Source organism: Epinephelus fuscoguttatus, linkage group LG5, assembly GCF_011397635.1.
Source record: "Epinephelus fuscoguttatus linkage group LG5, E.fuscoguttatus.final_Chr_v1".
NCBI lineage: Eukaryota > Metazoa > Chordata > Actinopteri > Perciformes > Serranidae > Epinephelus > Epinephelus fuscoguttatus.
Window position 1 is genome coordinate 25,529,465 of NC_064756.1, and position 17,339 is coordinate 25,546,803.

At 42.8% G+C, this 17,339-nt stretch overlaps 1 protein-coding gene across 1 annotated transcript in view; it reads left to right on the plus strand.

The window, feature by feature from the left end:
- The first annotated feature begins 1,543 nt into the window (after positions 1-1,543).
- Positions 1,544-17,339, plus strand: part of LOC125889457 (rho guanine nucleotide exchange factor 26-like) — a 37,827-nt gene continuing 22,031 nt past the window's right edge. The window contains exons 1-11 of the mRNA XM_049577485.1: positions 1,544-1,891; positions 2,402-3,974; positions 4,777-4,828; positions 4,983-5,125; positions 7,873-7,929; positions 8,444-8,604; positions 12,511-12,663; positions 12,857-12,986; positions 13,524-13,598; positions 15,689-15,778; positions 16,169-16,323. Of these exons, the coding sequence (XP_049433442.1) occupies positions 2,475-3,974; positions 4,777-4,828; positions 4,983-5,125; positions 7,873-7,929; positions 8,444-8,604; positions 12,511-12,663; positions 12,857-12,986; positions 13,524-13,598; positions 15,689-15,778; positions 16,169-16,323 (2,516 nt within the window). The 5' untranslated portion in view covers positions 1,544-1,891; positions 2,402-2,474. The remainder of the gene's footprint in view (positions 1,892-2,401; positions 3,975-4,776; positions 4,829-4,982; positions 5,126-7,872; positions 7,930-8,443; positions 8,605-12,510; positions 12,664-12,856; positions 12,987-13,523; positions 13,599-15,688; positions 15,779-16,168; positions 16,324-17,339) is intronic.

Consider the following 17,339-nt stretch of genomic DNA (forward strand, 5'->3'; position numbering starts at 1 on the left):
CTTTTGGTCTCTCTGTGCTTTCATATGAGTAGTAAACATGACAAGTGCGTCCCCTAGCGGTCAAATAGGTGAAGTACCGGCGCCCAAGAGCCACGCGGTGGCACCATACATTCAGCATACAGCATGTCAGTCTGATCAGTCATTTACAGTAAGTAGCCTGCCAGTTAATCACACTGTAAAAGCTGGCATCTACTCTGGAGTTTCCGTGTCAATACTTCATCTGTGTCTTTTGTTAAAGAAATCGAAAGAGTGTCATTGCATGCGCGGATTTAATGAGAAAATTCTTTTGTCACACAGTATTTCGCAATCTCTATTTTTTAGTGATGCACGAAGTAACCACAGCTTCAAGTTGCACAACATGGATTTTTATTGGAGCCAAAATGAAAAACTATAAATCCTTTAAGTTAATGTGTTGACTTTTTCGAGGCATCTGCAAATGTCACTGCAAAACAAAGAAAGGGATACTGTTTGAGTACTATGACAAGAGCTAAGAGTTATAGTTTTGCATTTTTCTATTTGTTTTTATTTTTATTTTTGTTTTCAATTCAATGTAGTTTCAGTTAGCTTCCAGAGTAGGTTTAGTCGTTTGTTTATTTATTTATTTATTTTTTTAGTTTTAATGATACTACTACTATTACTTCTACTACTACTAATAATAATGACAATTCTTCTTCTTCTTCTTCTTATTATTATATTTATTATTATTAAGTACACAATATTGTTAGTTTTGTTTTGTTTAAAGTCTAGTTTTTTATTTTCATTTCAGTAAAGTAGTTTTTTTTCTGTTTTTAGTTTTAATACTACTACTAATGATAATGATAATAATTGTTGTTGTTATTATTATTATTATTATTAGTAGTAGTAGTAGTAGTAGTTGTTGTTGTAGTAAATACACAATATTTTTTCAGTTAGTTTTGTTTTCTCTAATGTCTAGTTTTAATTTTTATTTCAGTTAACTAATTTATTTATTTATTTTCCCCCACATCTAGTTTTAATTTTCAGTCTAGTTTTAGTTAACTATAATAACATTAGAGGAGCTTAAGTTATGGGCAGGGTGACGGTATTATTTTAGTTGATATAATTATGTGATTGTGAATATTAAGTGATTATTGTATTTATATTTTATTTTATTTTATTTGTGTGTGTGTGTGTGTGTGTGTGTGTGTGTGTGTGTGTGTGTGTGCAAATGTGTGTGTGAAATCAGTTAAATGCCTATGATTTATTCATATATTCTTGAATCACTATTTATTGCTGCAAGGCTGTTGCAATTACTTCACAAAACACACGGTGGCGCACAACAGCAACAGGTCAACTCAGTATCAGTCAACATTAAGGCTTCATTTCAGCAGGTGTGCACGAAACTTGTAAGAATGTTTTAAAACCGACTTTTTTAAACCTACCTGGACAGGTGTACACACTTCATGGGGGAGGAACAACATAATATCATAGCTGATATTAAAGAGACACCAACACAATTATACTTTTCCTCATTGCGCAACTTTATTTAACAGTAAATGTGTTGAATAAACTGGGTCACATCAGCTAAAACCATAACCACGGCCCTTCAGTCGCCCAGTGCTGGAGGTGAGTTCCTGCCCTTTCCCTCTCACTTCTGTTCACCTCCCTCTTCCTCCTCCTCCTCCTCTCCATAGAAACTCTGCAGCTCAGTCAGCAGCGCTTCAGACGCGCTCTCTGCCGCTCACACGAGTTTCAGGTTGATCAAACGCTTCACAGTAACTCCGCGGCCACAACTTTAGTTTCACAAACTTTCTTCTGTTTCGATACAATGTTGGATTAAACCCACTAACCTTTGTGTTCCGACCAGAAAAGGTTTGTTTTACGACAGCGCAGGTACAATGACCGCATTCTGCAGCAGATCGACTGATTAGAGGTAAGTCGAGCCCAACATTTATAAAGCTCTTTAGATCTACTGGAAAAACTATTTTCTTCGACAGGTCAGAGAGATTCTGTTTATCTGTGTTGTGCTGCAAATAACTGGAGCATGCCTGTTTATTTAGTGATGTTTGTAGGTGACATACACACAAACAGAAGCGCAGAAAAGTTTGGATTTTAAGTGAAACGGGGGATTATAAACAACATATGGTCTGTAAACTCAGAGTTACCGCGGACTGTTGTGTCCCTTTTGGGATACTACAGTGATTGCTCACAGCTAACAACATCCTGTCAGCTTTGTGCTTGTATTAGGGGCATTTCACCACAGTGAACATAGACAAAAGGATTATCAGCTGTCTTCACTGGTTTGGCCTCTGTTATGCGCAATTCAACTTTTTTACGCATGTGTTTAAGTTTAGCTGCCAGTGTCTGCACTGAACCCTTGTTAATGAGTAAACTTTGGGAATTTGGGCACTGCACTGAGCTCCTATTTTTGTTTGCCCTTCAGGGAGAGGTCAGTGTTTGCACTTTGACCTGTAGGTTTGGACATATAGAGAAGAGGACACGGACAATCTAGCACCATGGATATCGGCAACGATGTGGACCTGTCCAATAAAAACATCACCCCATTGTGGAAACGTCGCACGGAAAAGACCCAGGACTCAAGTAAAACCAAACCACGACCCCTCAGTTACCACTCAAATGGGGTCATGACAACGGACTTCCCTGTGGAGGACAACAAGTGTTCTTTCACCTTGAGCCAACCTGCCGAGAGGCTGGTGGTCGCACCCCCCAGTTGGGGCAAGAGCACTGTGGTGTTGAAGCATGTTCTGCACAAACCTGCCAAGAAAACCAGAGTTGTTCGAAGCATCAGCATTGGGCACCTCTCCAACGGACTCTTCTCACTGTCCAAATTTAGGTCTGAGGACAGATCGGCTTCACTGGACAATAGAGTGTGTAATGGAGACAGGAAAACCAGCAATAGAGTGACAGTGTGGCAGGAAAAGCATCTCCAAGACCCCCAGAAACACACGTCCAGCTCGTCCAGTTTGATCTCACAGAAGGACCAGATTGCATATGGGGAGAGTTCACCTGACGGTGTTCTTCTTAATTCCTCTCCTGTCATGTGTCCACGCTCTCCCAACAACAACCAGAAATACAACCACCATGAACTGTCCTCCGTTTCGTCTGCATCCAGTCCTTCGCCTCCAGCCCGGCGTACCCCTACCCCCTCCCACAGCTCAACCTCCAGCATCCCCTCCCTCTCATCCCTTACCTCCTCAGACCCCCCGACCCCACGCTCCCCATCGCCAGCAGACAGAGGACAAATACTCCATAGACCGTCCTCATTCTCGCCTGCCTCCTCTCAGGACACCAGACATGCTTCTTCCTCTTCTTCCCTCTCCTCCACCTCACCCTCTCCCTCCCTTTCCCCATCTATGTCTCCCTCTCCTTCCATCGTCCTCAGCACCCACAGCCCTGCTGCCCTGAAGATGGGCACCCAGCAGCTCATTCCCAAGGGTTTGGCATCGGATACTCGGCAGATCAAGGCGCCCGCCTCTGAGCCACAAGGCCACGGTCTGGCAGGGCTGCTGGGGTTGGATCATTCCAAGCGAGCAGTGAAAGCCCTTAGCATGGTAGAAACGGGAACCTACTTTTCTACAGGAGGGGTCCAAAGCGAAGCAACAGACGGGGAAAGTGAGAGCCCGGGGACACTAAGAAGGGGCCTGAGGAGTACGTCCTACAGGAGGGCTGTTGTGAGTGGAGTAGACTTAGAGGTCCCGTCGGTAGATCCTAAGGCCCATCGGTTGTCGCAGCCTGTCATCAAATGTCTGAATGAGGATAATACAGATTCACCAGTGAGCCCTGCAAGTCCTGGCACTGTTAGCCTCACCAGCCCCGGAACAGCCAAGCCTGCGAGCCCTGGAACCCCCAAACTCACAACCCCTGGGACACCCAAACTTTCTAGTCCTGGGACACCCAAACTTTCTAGCCCTGGGACACCCAAACCTGTCAGCCCAAAGATTGCAAAGCCTGCCAGCCCTGGGACAGAAAATCCTACTGGCATTGGAAAAAACAAGGTGGGTGCCCTCAAGAAACAAACACTGGTGCTCTTGAAGAAAAAAAAGGGTTGAAATCTACCAAAGTATGATAATAAATAAATAAAACTTTTAGGAGCAGGAGCAATTTGGAGGTTACCTTTAAGTGAAGAACGTCAAGAATTTTAACTAATGTGTCAAGGTCTGAAGTTTGCTATTTTTTTCCATATTTGGGTTGACTTTCTGTACCTCATACAGAATATGCTGCTAACATACCCAACTGGCTCTATACAGTTTTAAAGAAAGAATTTCAGCATTCACCTGCACTACCTATCACTGCAGATGTACAGCCCTGTAAATACCCTGAAAACTTTTCCATTTAATATTTCCCTTTGCTGTAACAGATTGACATTTCTTCACTTAGTTAATCATAATCTACTTGATGGGTTTATTTTTGATCGTGCACAAAGATTGCTTCAATATGGAATATTCAGTATTTGGAGGGCAAAGTCCAAACTGTAAAGTGACAACACAGACTGAGTATTGTGGAACAAACTTAGCAGCAGCAGCAGCAGTAGGGCAGACAAGGCCTTACAAGGAAACAATTAATGTGGTTGTTGGGAGACATGACGTAATGTGACACCATGCCCACACATACAAACTGACACACACAATGGCTCTGTAATTAGACGGGGGTCAATGAGGAGGTCACAAGAAAGGGCACAGGCAGGTCATGGACAGGTGACTGAGGTATACAAGCCTATTCCATTTAAAGTCTGTCGGTGCACGCTTTCTCAGTCCCTGTTTGTCCAGGTCATTACAGTTGTGATACATTTTTTCCCAGAGTCCAGATAAGAAGAAAGTTTTGACCACTCAGCGGACATTTGACAGTGAGGGTGAGAAACTCCCATCTGTTTTGTTTCCACCTCACATTTTCCTTCACTGTAATCCTTTAGTGTCTCTTCTTTTGGCATTTCTGTCTTTTTCTCAAGAAAACAATATCTTCCTTTTTAAAAACTTCAACATGATGGATCTTCCTGTGAATTTCAGAGGAAGAACTGTACCAGAACTACCAGGAAAAGGCCTTACATAATGATTCGGATGAGGATGCCGATTCCAGAGAACCCAAACCCGATAACGGCATTGTGGTGCAGTACAGACCTATACGTACCTCCTGGAGCCAACTCAGTGTGGTTAGACATACACACACACACACACACACACACAAACTCTAGCTACATCCAGTATACAGACAGACATACAGTATGCACACAGTGGCGTGGCTGTGCAGTCTTGGAATTCTAGTGCTCTGAAGAATGCTGTCATATCCAGTTTGGCCACAGTCCATACCCATCCTCCCACTGTTTCTGCCTTCCTCTGCCCCTGACTCTGTTTATAAGGGAGTGCAGGAGCATTTCTTCTAAGACTCGGGTGGGCCGGGAGGCAGACAGTCAGCCAGACCCACAGGAAGTCTTGCAAGCACTGCTGGGCCTAATGCCAGTGTGTTGGCAAACTCTACATACTCGTCAGACTGCAAATATGCTTAAAATGTTGCCTCTACAGAGAAGTGCGGTGGCTCTTCATTACATAATATAGTTAGGGATTGGAATGGATGGATAGAGGAATAGAGAGGAGGGGAATGGGCTAATTTAGTTTTCTACTTAGGCACTCCCATCTGTTTGTTTACTTGTTGAGGAGGGAAAGTGCCGGAGCAAAAACAGGCGAGGGCATAGATGGAGGCAATTAGGATTAGTTCTGAAATTGCTGAGCTGAGAATGGTATGCACTCAGACTCGAATAAATGGGAAATTGGATTCAAAGTAGAGAACATTGCAAAAATGTCTTGGGTCTTTTTTATTCTTGTGTTAGCCAGGAAGACACAGAGGTGAATTGAGCTGAATCCGACATTACCGTGCTGACCAGGACTTTCTTTTTCCATCACAGCTGCTTTACAGCTGTAGATCTGTGAATGTGTCTGGCCAGATGCGTCATGTAACACTTCTGGATTCTTCCTCAACCTTCGCATTTTGTAGGAAATACATGACACTTTCATTGTCCTGGTATGTCAGGAAATAAGTTTATTTCCTGAAGCCAAGAAACAGATAAAAATGCCGTCATTGTTTAAGTCTTGCCTTCCCAAAAAGTTCCTCTCTGTCCTCCCCGGTATCTCTTGCTATGCAGGGTTTGATAATATGTCACATCCCAGAATTTTTTCATTTCCAGGAATAGCCACCTGTAGTTTCGAAGGGTGGAGCTTCCCTAGAGCTACGTCGTCTCTGGCACTAAAGCTGCCTGAAACTTGTTTGTTTTGTCTGCTTCAAGAAAGGAAATATTGATTCAAGCTTAAAAAAAGCTGTGAGTAATTAGCTTTCGGTTAATGAGACCTACCTGGTTGTGTTTCAGTTACAAATACATCATTTCCATTTGTTCGTAATACAAGTCAAGTTCAACTCTCAAACTAGGCACATTATAACTCTCACTATCACCTTTATCAGCCTGGGTGTCAGCAGGTGTAGTGTTGATTCTGAAATGTCTTCATAAATTGCCTGGTTGCAACATGAATCTTCCAGTTTCTGCTGCACTTACTCTTCGGCCAGAATAGAAATCACACAGCATGTTTTGTGTGTACTCCATCCACAAGAATCTATTTTGCATGTTGTGGCATTTGCTTTTTTGATTGTTGTGGTCTTGTTGTTTTGCACTTTAAAACGAAGCTGTTGGTGTGCGAGTGAGTAAGAACTTCCACCTACCCTGAGGACATTAGCTACATCAGTAGGCAGTCTTTCAGTGTGGGCCAGGACATATTAGTGTACACATTGCTGAAAGAATGTGGCCAAATGCGACCCAGACCACCTCCAAATTTGATCTGAGCGATCACATCTCAAGACACATTGAGGACGTGTTGTGTGCATTCACATCTGTACCCAGAGCTGTGCACTTTTGATCCTGTCACCTAGGACGCGTGTTCATACCAGGTTGAAACTGGACAAAGTCCAGTTGGCATCATGACAGGCACCAAACCCTTACAACTCTAAAATGACAGCTGGTTTTACTGATATGGTGTGGAGGGTTTGGCAGAAGGGAAAACAAGAGCAAGAGGAATAATAAAACTGATGTATGTGTGAAAGGAGTACACAGAAAGAACAACAAGAGATGTTTGGTATGCTGCAGGTTGTTTGTTCTCAGTGTTTGCTTAAGGCTGCAGGGCAGATACTAGAGAGAAGGAAGGCTCCTCCAGGAGCAGTATCACTTCCTTGTGTCTTTACACCGAAACAGGATGAGATGCTAGAGGAAGTAAGGAAAGACGGTCTCTGTGGATTTGTGCCTGCATGTGTGATCTGGTAAAACATACTGTGAATGTGCCCGAGGTTATATTGGATATATTTGGTGGAACAGGAGACGGAGGCGTGCTTTTATTCAACCGTATCTTAAGTTTGTCAGAGCCACAAGCTGATGAATTCAATTGCACTCCACACCCAGTTCATTCCAAAAGACTGCTTGCTCTTTCAGTCGTATTCAAATATCTCTGGACCACATCTTGCCAGCCACATACCAACACGCACATACTTTGCTTTTGCTTATGTAGGGCCTTTGCTTCCTGAAAAATGATATTTTACCTTTAGAGTTTTTTGGTTACAACAAATTCGCTTTTTCTACACTAACCCTGCGCCTCTTTACTTAGTGAAGATCTTTCTTCTTTCCCATTTCCTACAGTAAGTTAATTGGCCCTCAATTCAGTGTGGTATGCAAAGTGCTCCTTTCTTTGTGTGTGAGGACAACAGTGGCACATAAGCACACACCCGTGCTACAAATTCAGAGGGCTCCTGACCTGAAAAAACCCCAGAGTCATCAAACAAGTGTGACTTTGTGTTTGAAATCTTTTCATAGATTTAAAATCATCCCTCTTATTTTTTTTTTTCCTGATTTTGTTTTCTATTCAGGTAAAGAAAAGCGGTCTGTCTGAGAGGATGAGTCAGGAAGAACGCAAAAGACAAGAGGTAGGAATCATACTTTTGTTTGTTTGGTTCAGAGTGAAAATAATCCAATTTTAGGCTGCGGGCACGCTAACCCAAGAGTTACTAGGGGTTTCCAAGCACTGACTGGAGTATTGCTGTCCATTTGGTCTCTGTAAACTCTACTAGACCAATAAAAAAGCCATTAAAGGAGCACAGCCGGACGCATGGATCATGGACTATGATATCTTTAAAGTAGATGCTTTGTAAAGGGGCAGAGAAGGACACGTTCCAATAAATATTAAGTTAAGACAACCTGATGAGCAGAAACATCAAAGTAATTGACAGAAGTGCTTAGATGTGCGTGGTATTGTTTAATAGCATTGCAAACGTGAATGTAGAGCACGTTCATGACAGAGCCCATCTCATAGAGAAGCGAGTGAGTCAGGAAATATATCATCTGACTGTTGTGAAGCAAAAAAGAAAACCCAAAACAAACATGAGTAATCCCCCTCTTTTCAGTCTCTCACTCTGTCCTCCTTCTTCTGCCCCTCAACAGGCCATTTTTGAGGTGATCTCGTCGGAGCACTCTTACCTCCACAGTCTAGAGATCCTTATCCGAATGTTCAAGAACTCTGCAGAGCTCAGTGAGGCCATGACCAAGACTGAACACCACCACCTCTTCTCCAACATCACCGACGTCTGTGAGGCTAGCAAGAAGTAAGTGCACAGTTGTGTTTTAAGAGTTATTATCAGACGTATATAGCTGTGTGTTTTCTTGTTTGGTGTATATTTATAGAACTGTCTTGGTGTCAAGGACTTACAAAAAGTGCTGGTATTGGTTGGTATTTTTAGGCTGCCCTTATATGTTCCGTAGAAGTCAATCAGAATTTGTGGATTCTGGTTTTGGCTAATGAGCTAGATAATTTTCTTATTTAACAGCACTTTAAAGTTGGTAGACCGCACTCATTCTATGCAGGGCGTGTCTGTAAACACTATCCCAGCCTGACGCTCCAGCTTCAGAGTTGTTTTCATTGTGTAACGGATTGTGGGTAGGTGGCACTGAGCTGTTTTCTGTATGTATGTGTGGTCAAATGCTGAGGGGCAATTTGAGTGACAGAACAAAAGAAGAATTAAGCTTTAATTATAGTGGCATTATCAACATGAGCATTCCTTGCTGTTTGAGAGAGCTGAAAAGCAGACTGGATACAATAAGCCAAAATTTGCTGCTATGAGCCCTCTGAGTTTACACGTCCATCATGATTTATAGTGCATGCATGAGGAATGTTTAATGACATTCATGGCCAGGTAACCATGAACTTCTTCCTAGGATCCCATAAACTGATGGAAACACTCATGCATGAGAGGCCATGAAAGTTTAGACTGACTGTGCTGCCTCAGCAATTACTGGTTGTACAGGCCTCCGTTATTTCTACAAATGATTGACAGAAGAATTTCTAAGCCCATGTGTTCTTTGTTAGGTTCATATGTGTTGGTGATTTTAACTGTGGTATCATTTCTCATGTTGTTCTTTATGAGATTAGTTCAGTATGATAATGGCTTCTATTAGAGGTGAACTATATAGCGATGTATCGTGGCTTGTTCCTCATGGGATGTATAAGATGACTATATCGCAAACACTAGTAGAGTATGAATTGTCATGTCTTTGTTTTTAGACTTGCTTTGGTGCTTTGGTTCTTTCGTTCTTTCGCAGACACAAAAAGAAAAGAAAAAAAAGACGCACAATCTTGATACCTCAAACACACTCCCCCACCCATCCACTTCACTAGTAGATAGTCTGTGAGCAGGAGACGTGTGTGCTTTTGTATCTTCAGGACTCCAGACTGCGACCCTTTTGTTGGATTTTGCAACCATGGAGCACCAGTGCAACTGCTCACAGTGAATGAATCCCAAAGTTTGACGGCATGGCTTTAACAGTTTAACATTTGCTAACTGCTACCATCTTACCGCTGACAGGATGCTTCATATTTACAGCAGAAACATCAACACTTACAGCTCGAGACGAAAGCCTGAACTTTATTGTAACATTACTTTATTTAACTTTTATTATAACAGTACTTTGTTCAAATTTATTATAATGTTGCTTTATTTAACTGTAGTATAATAATACTTTATTTTATTTAATCGTAAGACTTTTAGTTAACTTTACCATAACAGTACTTAATTCAACTTTACTATAACTATACTTTATTTAAATTTATTATAACAGCACTTTATTCAACTTAACTATAACAGCATTTTGGGCGGCACGGTGGTGTGGTGGTTAGCACTCTCGCCTCACAGCAAGAGGGTTGCCGGTTTGATCCCGGGTGTGGGAGCCCTTCTGTGCGGAGTTTGCATGTTCTCCCCGTGTCAGCGTGGGTTCTCTCCGGGCACTCCGGCTTCCTCCCACAGTCCAAAGACATGCAGATTGGGGACTAGGTTAATTGGTGACTCTAAATTGTCCGTAGGTGTGAATGGTTGTTTGTCTCTATGTGTCAGCCCTGCGATAGTCTGGCGACCTGTCCAGGGTGTACCCTGCCTCTCGCCTGATGTCAGCTGGGATAGGCTCCAGCCCCCCCGCGACCCTCAAGAGGATGAAGCGGTTAGAACATGAATGAATGAATGATTATAACAGCACTTTATTTAACTTTATTGTAACAGTAGTTTATTTAGTAGTTTAGTATTTTAGTTGTCTACAGTAGTTTAGTGGAGATTTTAAAATATCAACAGATACTACATCATGTATCACAATATAGTCTATAAATATTGCATTATCCTTTATCGGCCATATCGCCCAGCCCTATCCTTAATTCATCATGTGCTGGTATGAAGTCACATTCACCATGGCAGCAGTCAGTTTATTGGTGCAGTGATGTCAGTTTACAAGCCTGCTATAGGGACTTATGACTCCACAATTAGTCCGAGGTTTAAAGTCTTTTTACACTCTCCCTCCCATAGCCACACGTTTACTGAACCCACTCTGCCAAGAAGCTGTTACTAAGTTTTCAGGGTTATTCTTGATAATACGAATTAACTAATCTGAGCATGAATTGAAGTTAAGCTGAGGTTGTGAGTTTACCCAGAGCATTCACTGCCTCCTGTGTGCAACTGTTCATGACATTTGCTGAAGGATCCCATGTCAGGATTGCAGCCCCCTCCTTGGAGAAAGATTTCTTTGTTGCATACAGTCTACCAAACATGTACATTTGACTTATCCTTATTATCATAAACGGAAAAAAACACTTTTACAAATAATACTCCTCGTTGTCCACATGTGGGTTGACATGGACATTGTTTGTACATTTACTTACGCCTCATTCCTGCTCTGCTTGAACGGTGCTATCTATAAATTCCTCAACAATTCCTTCCTGTGCTTAGACCTGCTGCAGCCCATTTCACTCCCCTCTCTCATTCCTGCACACAGACCCCACACAGTAATGCAATACTTTACCCTCCCTGCCTACTTAGACCTGCATAGCCCCAGGGAAGAGAGTGGAGGGCACGGAGACGGTGAGACAGCAGCTCTTAAGATATAAACTGGCCTGCAGCACTGGTTAAACAAGATGTTTTACTTGGAACAGATAGTCAGGCTTTAAGTTAAGAAAATAGTAGAAATCCACCTGCAGGCTCCAGTGTAGTGTGTGTGTGTCTGTGTGTGTGATAGTGAGTGGGAGGGCTGTTGAGTATTTTAAATGCAGAAGTGTTACTGATTGTATTTCCCTTGCAGCCTTGGGATATGACATACCTCATTAATTACTATAACATACTTTATAAGTGGAACAGCATACTGTACAACCAAGGCAAACTGACACGGAAGCTGATAAACTTTCATTCCTCAGTACGCACAGCCTAATTTTGGGCATTTCATTTTTTTCCTCCCCCTGACTCAACTCTCTTCCCTCGACCTCTTCCCTCATGACACCATGCTGTTATTGGGGTCAGTGACTTTTGCCCCAGGAGGGCGTGAGGCCTGAACTTGAGCAGCCTTGACCTGTTAAAGCTCTGAATACACCTTGAGGTCATGGGCCAGCAAACAGGGCAGCATGTGTGTGTTTTCTGTTGCTCATGACCTCATTAGAAAGGCTATAGTTCAAAGAGTGCAGGGTCAACCGAGACACAAGGTTACATGGTCACAAGAAGCATTGTTTCCTGCAGATAGTCGTAGCACAGTGTGTATGTGGAGCAGGTAGGGATAGTGATAAGTGCAGATGAGCTCAGACTCAGTCCAACTGGTCAAGGTCAGCGTCCTGTCTGTGCGACAGCTTCCTGTTTGTCACCTTGGATCGTGCATCCAAAAACACTCATCCTCTTGAAGTGGACCATGTGGCGTGCCGTTAAACCGGCCATCTGGTGGAGCTCAGGAAGAGGAAAAGCCTCTGTGTTATGGTTAATGGTAGGCTATGTCTATTTTAAGAGGCGGGGAGTTCCTCTGTTGTGATCTTACAGTGGGTTTGGAAGAAAGGTGTTGGCAGTGCTTCCTGCCTTACTGACTTTGTATCTGTCATTGTATCCTATATTTTTTTCCAGTGTGGGATGAGTCATGATTCGATGCGTCTGACTCAAGCTGTTGCCATGTACGGTATGAAGCCCTGACATACTAACCCTGATTCATCTTGTGCTTAGGTTCTTTAAGGAACTGGAGGAAAGACACCAACAGAACATCGTAATCGGTGACATCAGCGACATCATGAACAAGCATGCACAGTCCAGCTTTGATCCTTACATCACGTACTGCTCCAACGAGGTCTATCAGCAGAGAACCCTGCAGAGGCTGGTGTGAGTGACCGAGCAGACACACAAACAGATGTTCATGTCGTATCTCTGTTGTATGATATCCAACATGACTGCTCTGACACTTTGACCTAGAGAGTTTGCTCGTCCTCCCGCTCATTCTTTTCCTCTTTCTCTCCATGTATAATCACTCACTCCTCTTTCTGAACACCCAGTCTCCCTCCGTTCTCTCTTTCAGGTCAAAGAATCCAGTCTTTAAGGAGGTGCTGAACAGGATAGAGAGCCACCCAGACTGCAGGAACCTCCCCATGATCTCCTTCCTCATCCTGCCCATGCAGAGGATCACTCGCCTGCCCCTGCTCATGGATGTGAGTGCATGCATGAAGCATGAGCTTTGGAATGACAAGACTTTGGCTCTTACACAACAGTTTGTTTACTCATACTGTCCAGGCTAATTTGACGTGGGATGTGTTCTAACCCTCAGAAGATGTTTGTGTGACTTTACATCATCCCCTGATAACTCTTAACTGATGAACCTCTCCTTTTAATGTTTTTCCTTCTTCAGTTTTGTGCTTCCTTTGGCGCACGATATTCTGTCCCTACAGTACCTCCCTCTCTTCCTCCCCCTTGCCCTACTTTCATCCCCCTCTCTCCCGTTCTCCGTCATTGTTTCCCGCGGGACTCTGGGGTTTATGCTAGTACACTCAGAGGCTTTTGGATCCTGAGAAAGTTTGGTTTTAATTCATTGCTTCCCACAGCTTTCTTCATGCATGAATATTTTGTCAGGCTTTTGGTGGAGTGTGGTGTGCATGGTTACAGTGTGTTATTGTGTGTTTTTGTGCATGAATGTTTTTTACATTATGAATTAGTGTCACTGGTTTGAGCCCTGACTATCTGTGTTGCAGACAATTTGTCAGAAGACACCTAAAGACTCGGAACAATATGAGGAGTGTAAGAAGGCTTTGCAAGCAGTCAGCAAGGTGCGTGGGTTTGTGGAGTCAACCATGAATATTAAACCAAGTCATTGTGGATTTTCTGTTTTTATATTTTCATGAATTTTGACCTGCATATCTAAACATACTATTTTGATACATCCTCCTGAGACTCTGTGTCCGCATATGAGGACATCACATTTTGGGTTTTCTTGACGTTATACTTCGTTCTACTTAACTCAGACGTGTTGTCCTGATTCGTGGACACTTTTTTGTGCCATTTAGTGGTAGCAGGAGCACAATACACTAATCTATGTAAAATCAAGATGGCAGCCATATCTGCAAAGTCAGGCTGCAGCCGATCCCGACACAAAACTGGACAAGGTCCAAAACCTGATACATTTATTTGTTTATTTATGATTGATAACATTTTTAGTTTGATATGCCAACAATTTATTTAATCAGTTTTAGCAACAGTAACAATCTAAGACACTGTTAATTAGAAAGCACTCGTTTGAAGACATTGGGAGTTTATCAATAACTTGTTGAGGGACAGTGGGACTTCATTGTCTTTGACAATGTTTGTTTATTTATACTTATCAGGTCCAACTAATCCCACATATCTAAGAGAATTTAAAAATGTGTACCAAACAATAATTCAGGTCTCAGGAGGATATGTTGCTATTGTGAAACTATGGCTCAAGCGTCTTGCCTTAGGGGGCTGTACACATGCTGCATCTTTACCCGCCTGGAAAACGCCAGGTTGGGCGCTAGGCACTTCTCTTGTACCTACTCTGTGCCAACTTTTAAGGGCGTGGAGGCAGGTTGAATCTGAGGTTGCAACCATAATCAGCACCTTATCATAGCCTACTTACCAGAAATCCTGAGTGCAGAGCTGATCTTCTTCCAGGCGTTGCTTTGTAAGTGTGTACTAGGCCAGAACTATTGTCCGTGGGACAAATGTAAAGCTCCTGGTAGCCCTGCACTAAAATGATCAACTTACGGATATCTATGGAAGAGGAGAAAGGTATTGTTCCTCGTCACATGACATGCAGTGTGCACTGCTGCATTCCAAAAGGGCGCAGCCTTCGTGTCATGAAAATAGACGCTTGGAAGGCATGCACGCCGCGGTGGTGACGCTCTGGCATTTGAGCACACCTGCCTTGCGTCTACATTGAAAAAATTCATTTGAGGGCGCACAAAACGCGGAGATTAGGACTGTGGTGGAATACTCTTTTTTTGTTTTTTTGCTTTGGAAGGTTCCAAACTGAGTGAAATGACTCCGAAGTATTTACGTGGCAGTCAAGCTTCAGTGCTTCCTTTTAGTCTATTAGCAAAAGGTACACTGGACCATCCTTTATGAAAGGAAAGGAGATAACGCTGTCCCACAATTTCTTGCTGCAGCAACATTTAAAGTGACCCACATCAATGACAGTTACTGCTGCCTAATTATGTAACCTAGTGTAACTGCAGTCAGATTCTCTTAGCACTCTGTTATATTTTCCTAAGTCCCTATGTATTCTCCTTCACATCTGTCCTTGATCTCATGCTGTTTTCCATCGAGGTCAAGGAAGAGTGTTTAGGAGAGGATATGGGACATACAGATAAAGAATATGGCTGTGAAAGCATGGTTAAAGTAATCATAATTTAGAAAAAAATAGATAAAGAAGATAACAAGAGTACTGACAGTGACAGTACCCCAGAAAGTGAAGAACATTGCTCTGTGACTCAGCAACAGCATTTGGCAAACGATGAAGTATTACAAAATAAGCATCTAGGAAATCTCAGTTGGCACTAGGCAAAGTTTGCTTCCCCTCAGAAGGGCTACGACCTTTTAACAAAGTTTGTTTAAGTGTAGATGGGAAATGATTTAGGAAAGGGCTCCAGATAACGACAGCACTTGGATTTTTTTTTTTACTGTTTATTCGCAGCCTAAGATTAGGCAGGGATGCAATCACTTCCTATTTAATGCTGTATTTTGGTGAAGAATTTTCCCCTAAAAATGCAAGAAAAATAGTTAATTTTCAGTAGTTGTTGTACTTGATTAATATGAGCAGGTATTTTATGATGATTAATGGATATAAAGTGAAAAGCAGAAGGAATACATTGTGACTAATAGCCACTGTGTGTGTGAGCAGGTGGTGAGGAAGTGTAATGAAGGAGCTCGCACAATGGAGAGAACGGAGATGATGTATACCATCAACTCTCAGCTGGAGTTCAAGATCAAGGTATGAACATGTTATGTAATACACCAAACAGTTGCATCTTGGGTAGATGTGTATTTATTAAGTAATAAAACATGTGCTCATGCAGTCATATACAGACCTCACACATATGGAGACACACCACCGTCACTCACTTGGTGAGATCTACACGCATAATGCACACACGGCTTGGCAGACGCCAGTGTGTCTAAGTAGTGTGGGAAATAGCTGTTGGCACATTTGGTATTCACAGATGTCTCGCGAACATATTCTCAGTCTGCATAGCCAGCTGTTCACACATGCACACACAAATTGCGATTAAGGAATTCCTGATGGCACCAACATCAAAATATTGTTTGGTTAGATTTATCGCCACTTCCTGTTCATCACATTCTCTTTCTCCTTTTCCTGCAGCCATTCCCGCTCGTCTCATCCTCCAGGTGGATGGTGAAGAGAGGAGAGCTGACAGCGTTCGTAGAGGACAACGGCATCTTCCTTAAGCGGACGTCGCGGCAACAGGTCTACTTCTTCCTCTTCAATGACGTCTTCATCGTCACCAGGAAGAAGAGGTGAGAGTGGCTCTGCATTGGGCTGGTGTGAGCATGGTCTCGGTGTGCAGGTTTCGTTCATAACTCACCTGTTCTGACATGTCGAGGGTGAAAGTGTAATCATAAGCCGTTTTTCGTTGTGTGAGTGTGTGAACCGCGTATAGCCAAGACCCTGAGCACAGGGTGTGTGACATTGTCTCTATATCCTCGTGTTTAAACTTGTTGTGGGAAATGAGGCTGTTGAGAAGAAGAACAGTTTTTGAGGTCTGAGCTGAAATGAAAGCAAAACAATTGAATTACAAGAAAGAAAATATAAACAACAGCTTCACAGTCATAACATGATGTCATTATCAGCAGGGAGAAGGAAGATTTTTAAAAAGTTAAGAGGGATTGGCACATGTTGATGCACTGCCCACCCTTCCTCTGCTTTATGGGTGTGTTTATTAGGATGAACAGGTGCAGTTACCTGAACCTGCTGCGACTTGGCATCGTGAATCTGAGCATGGTTTTCTGATTGTTGTGGAGGTTTCAACATGTCCTGGTGCTATGAATCATCTGGAGCGAGTAGGCCTGCTTAATGTCAGCCTTGTCAATGAGTCTGCTTTACCCTCCTCTATTTCCTCTAGTTTTCGACAACACTATGAAGCAAGCCATAAAAAGGACTTCCTTGAAATGATGTGGTTTTCATTTGAATGCGTGCAGCGTGGGTGTGCGCGCACAAGTGCGTCTATTTTTGCCAAAAAAAAGTCCTTTCCCGTCCATCTCCCTCCGAGTCTGGAACTGATTGTCCCGCCACTCGCAAAAACTACGAATTCCTAAGAATCGTTAAAAAAAAAAAAAAAAAAAAAAAGAAAAAGGAAAAGGAAAAGAAACATTCCATGTGATATTTTTCTGGGAATCTGATCCAGGACGGCAGACTCCAGCAGTGTGTGGTGTCAGGCCCGTGTTTGGAAGAGGGATTTGGGAAAGGGAGTGCTCCGGAATCACAGTGTGTATTTGTGCGTGAGTGTGCGTTTGAATGGGAGACGCTGTTATAA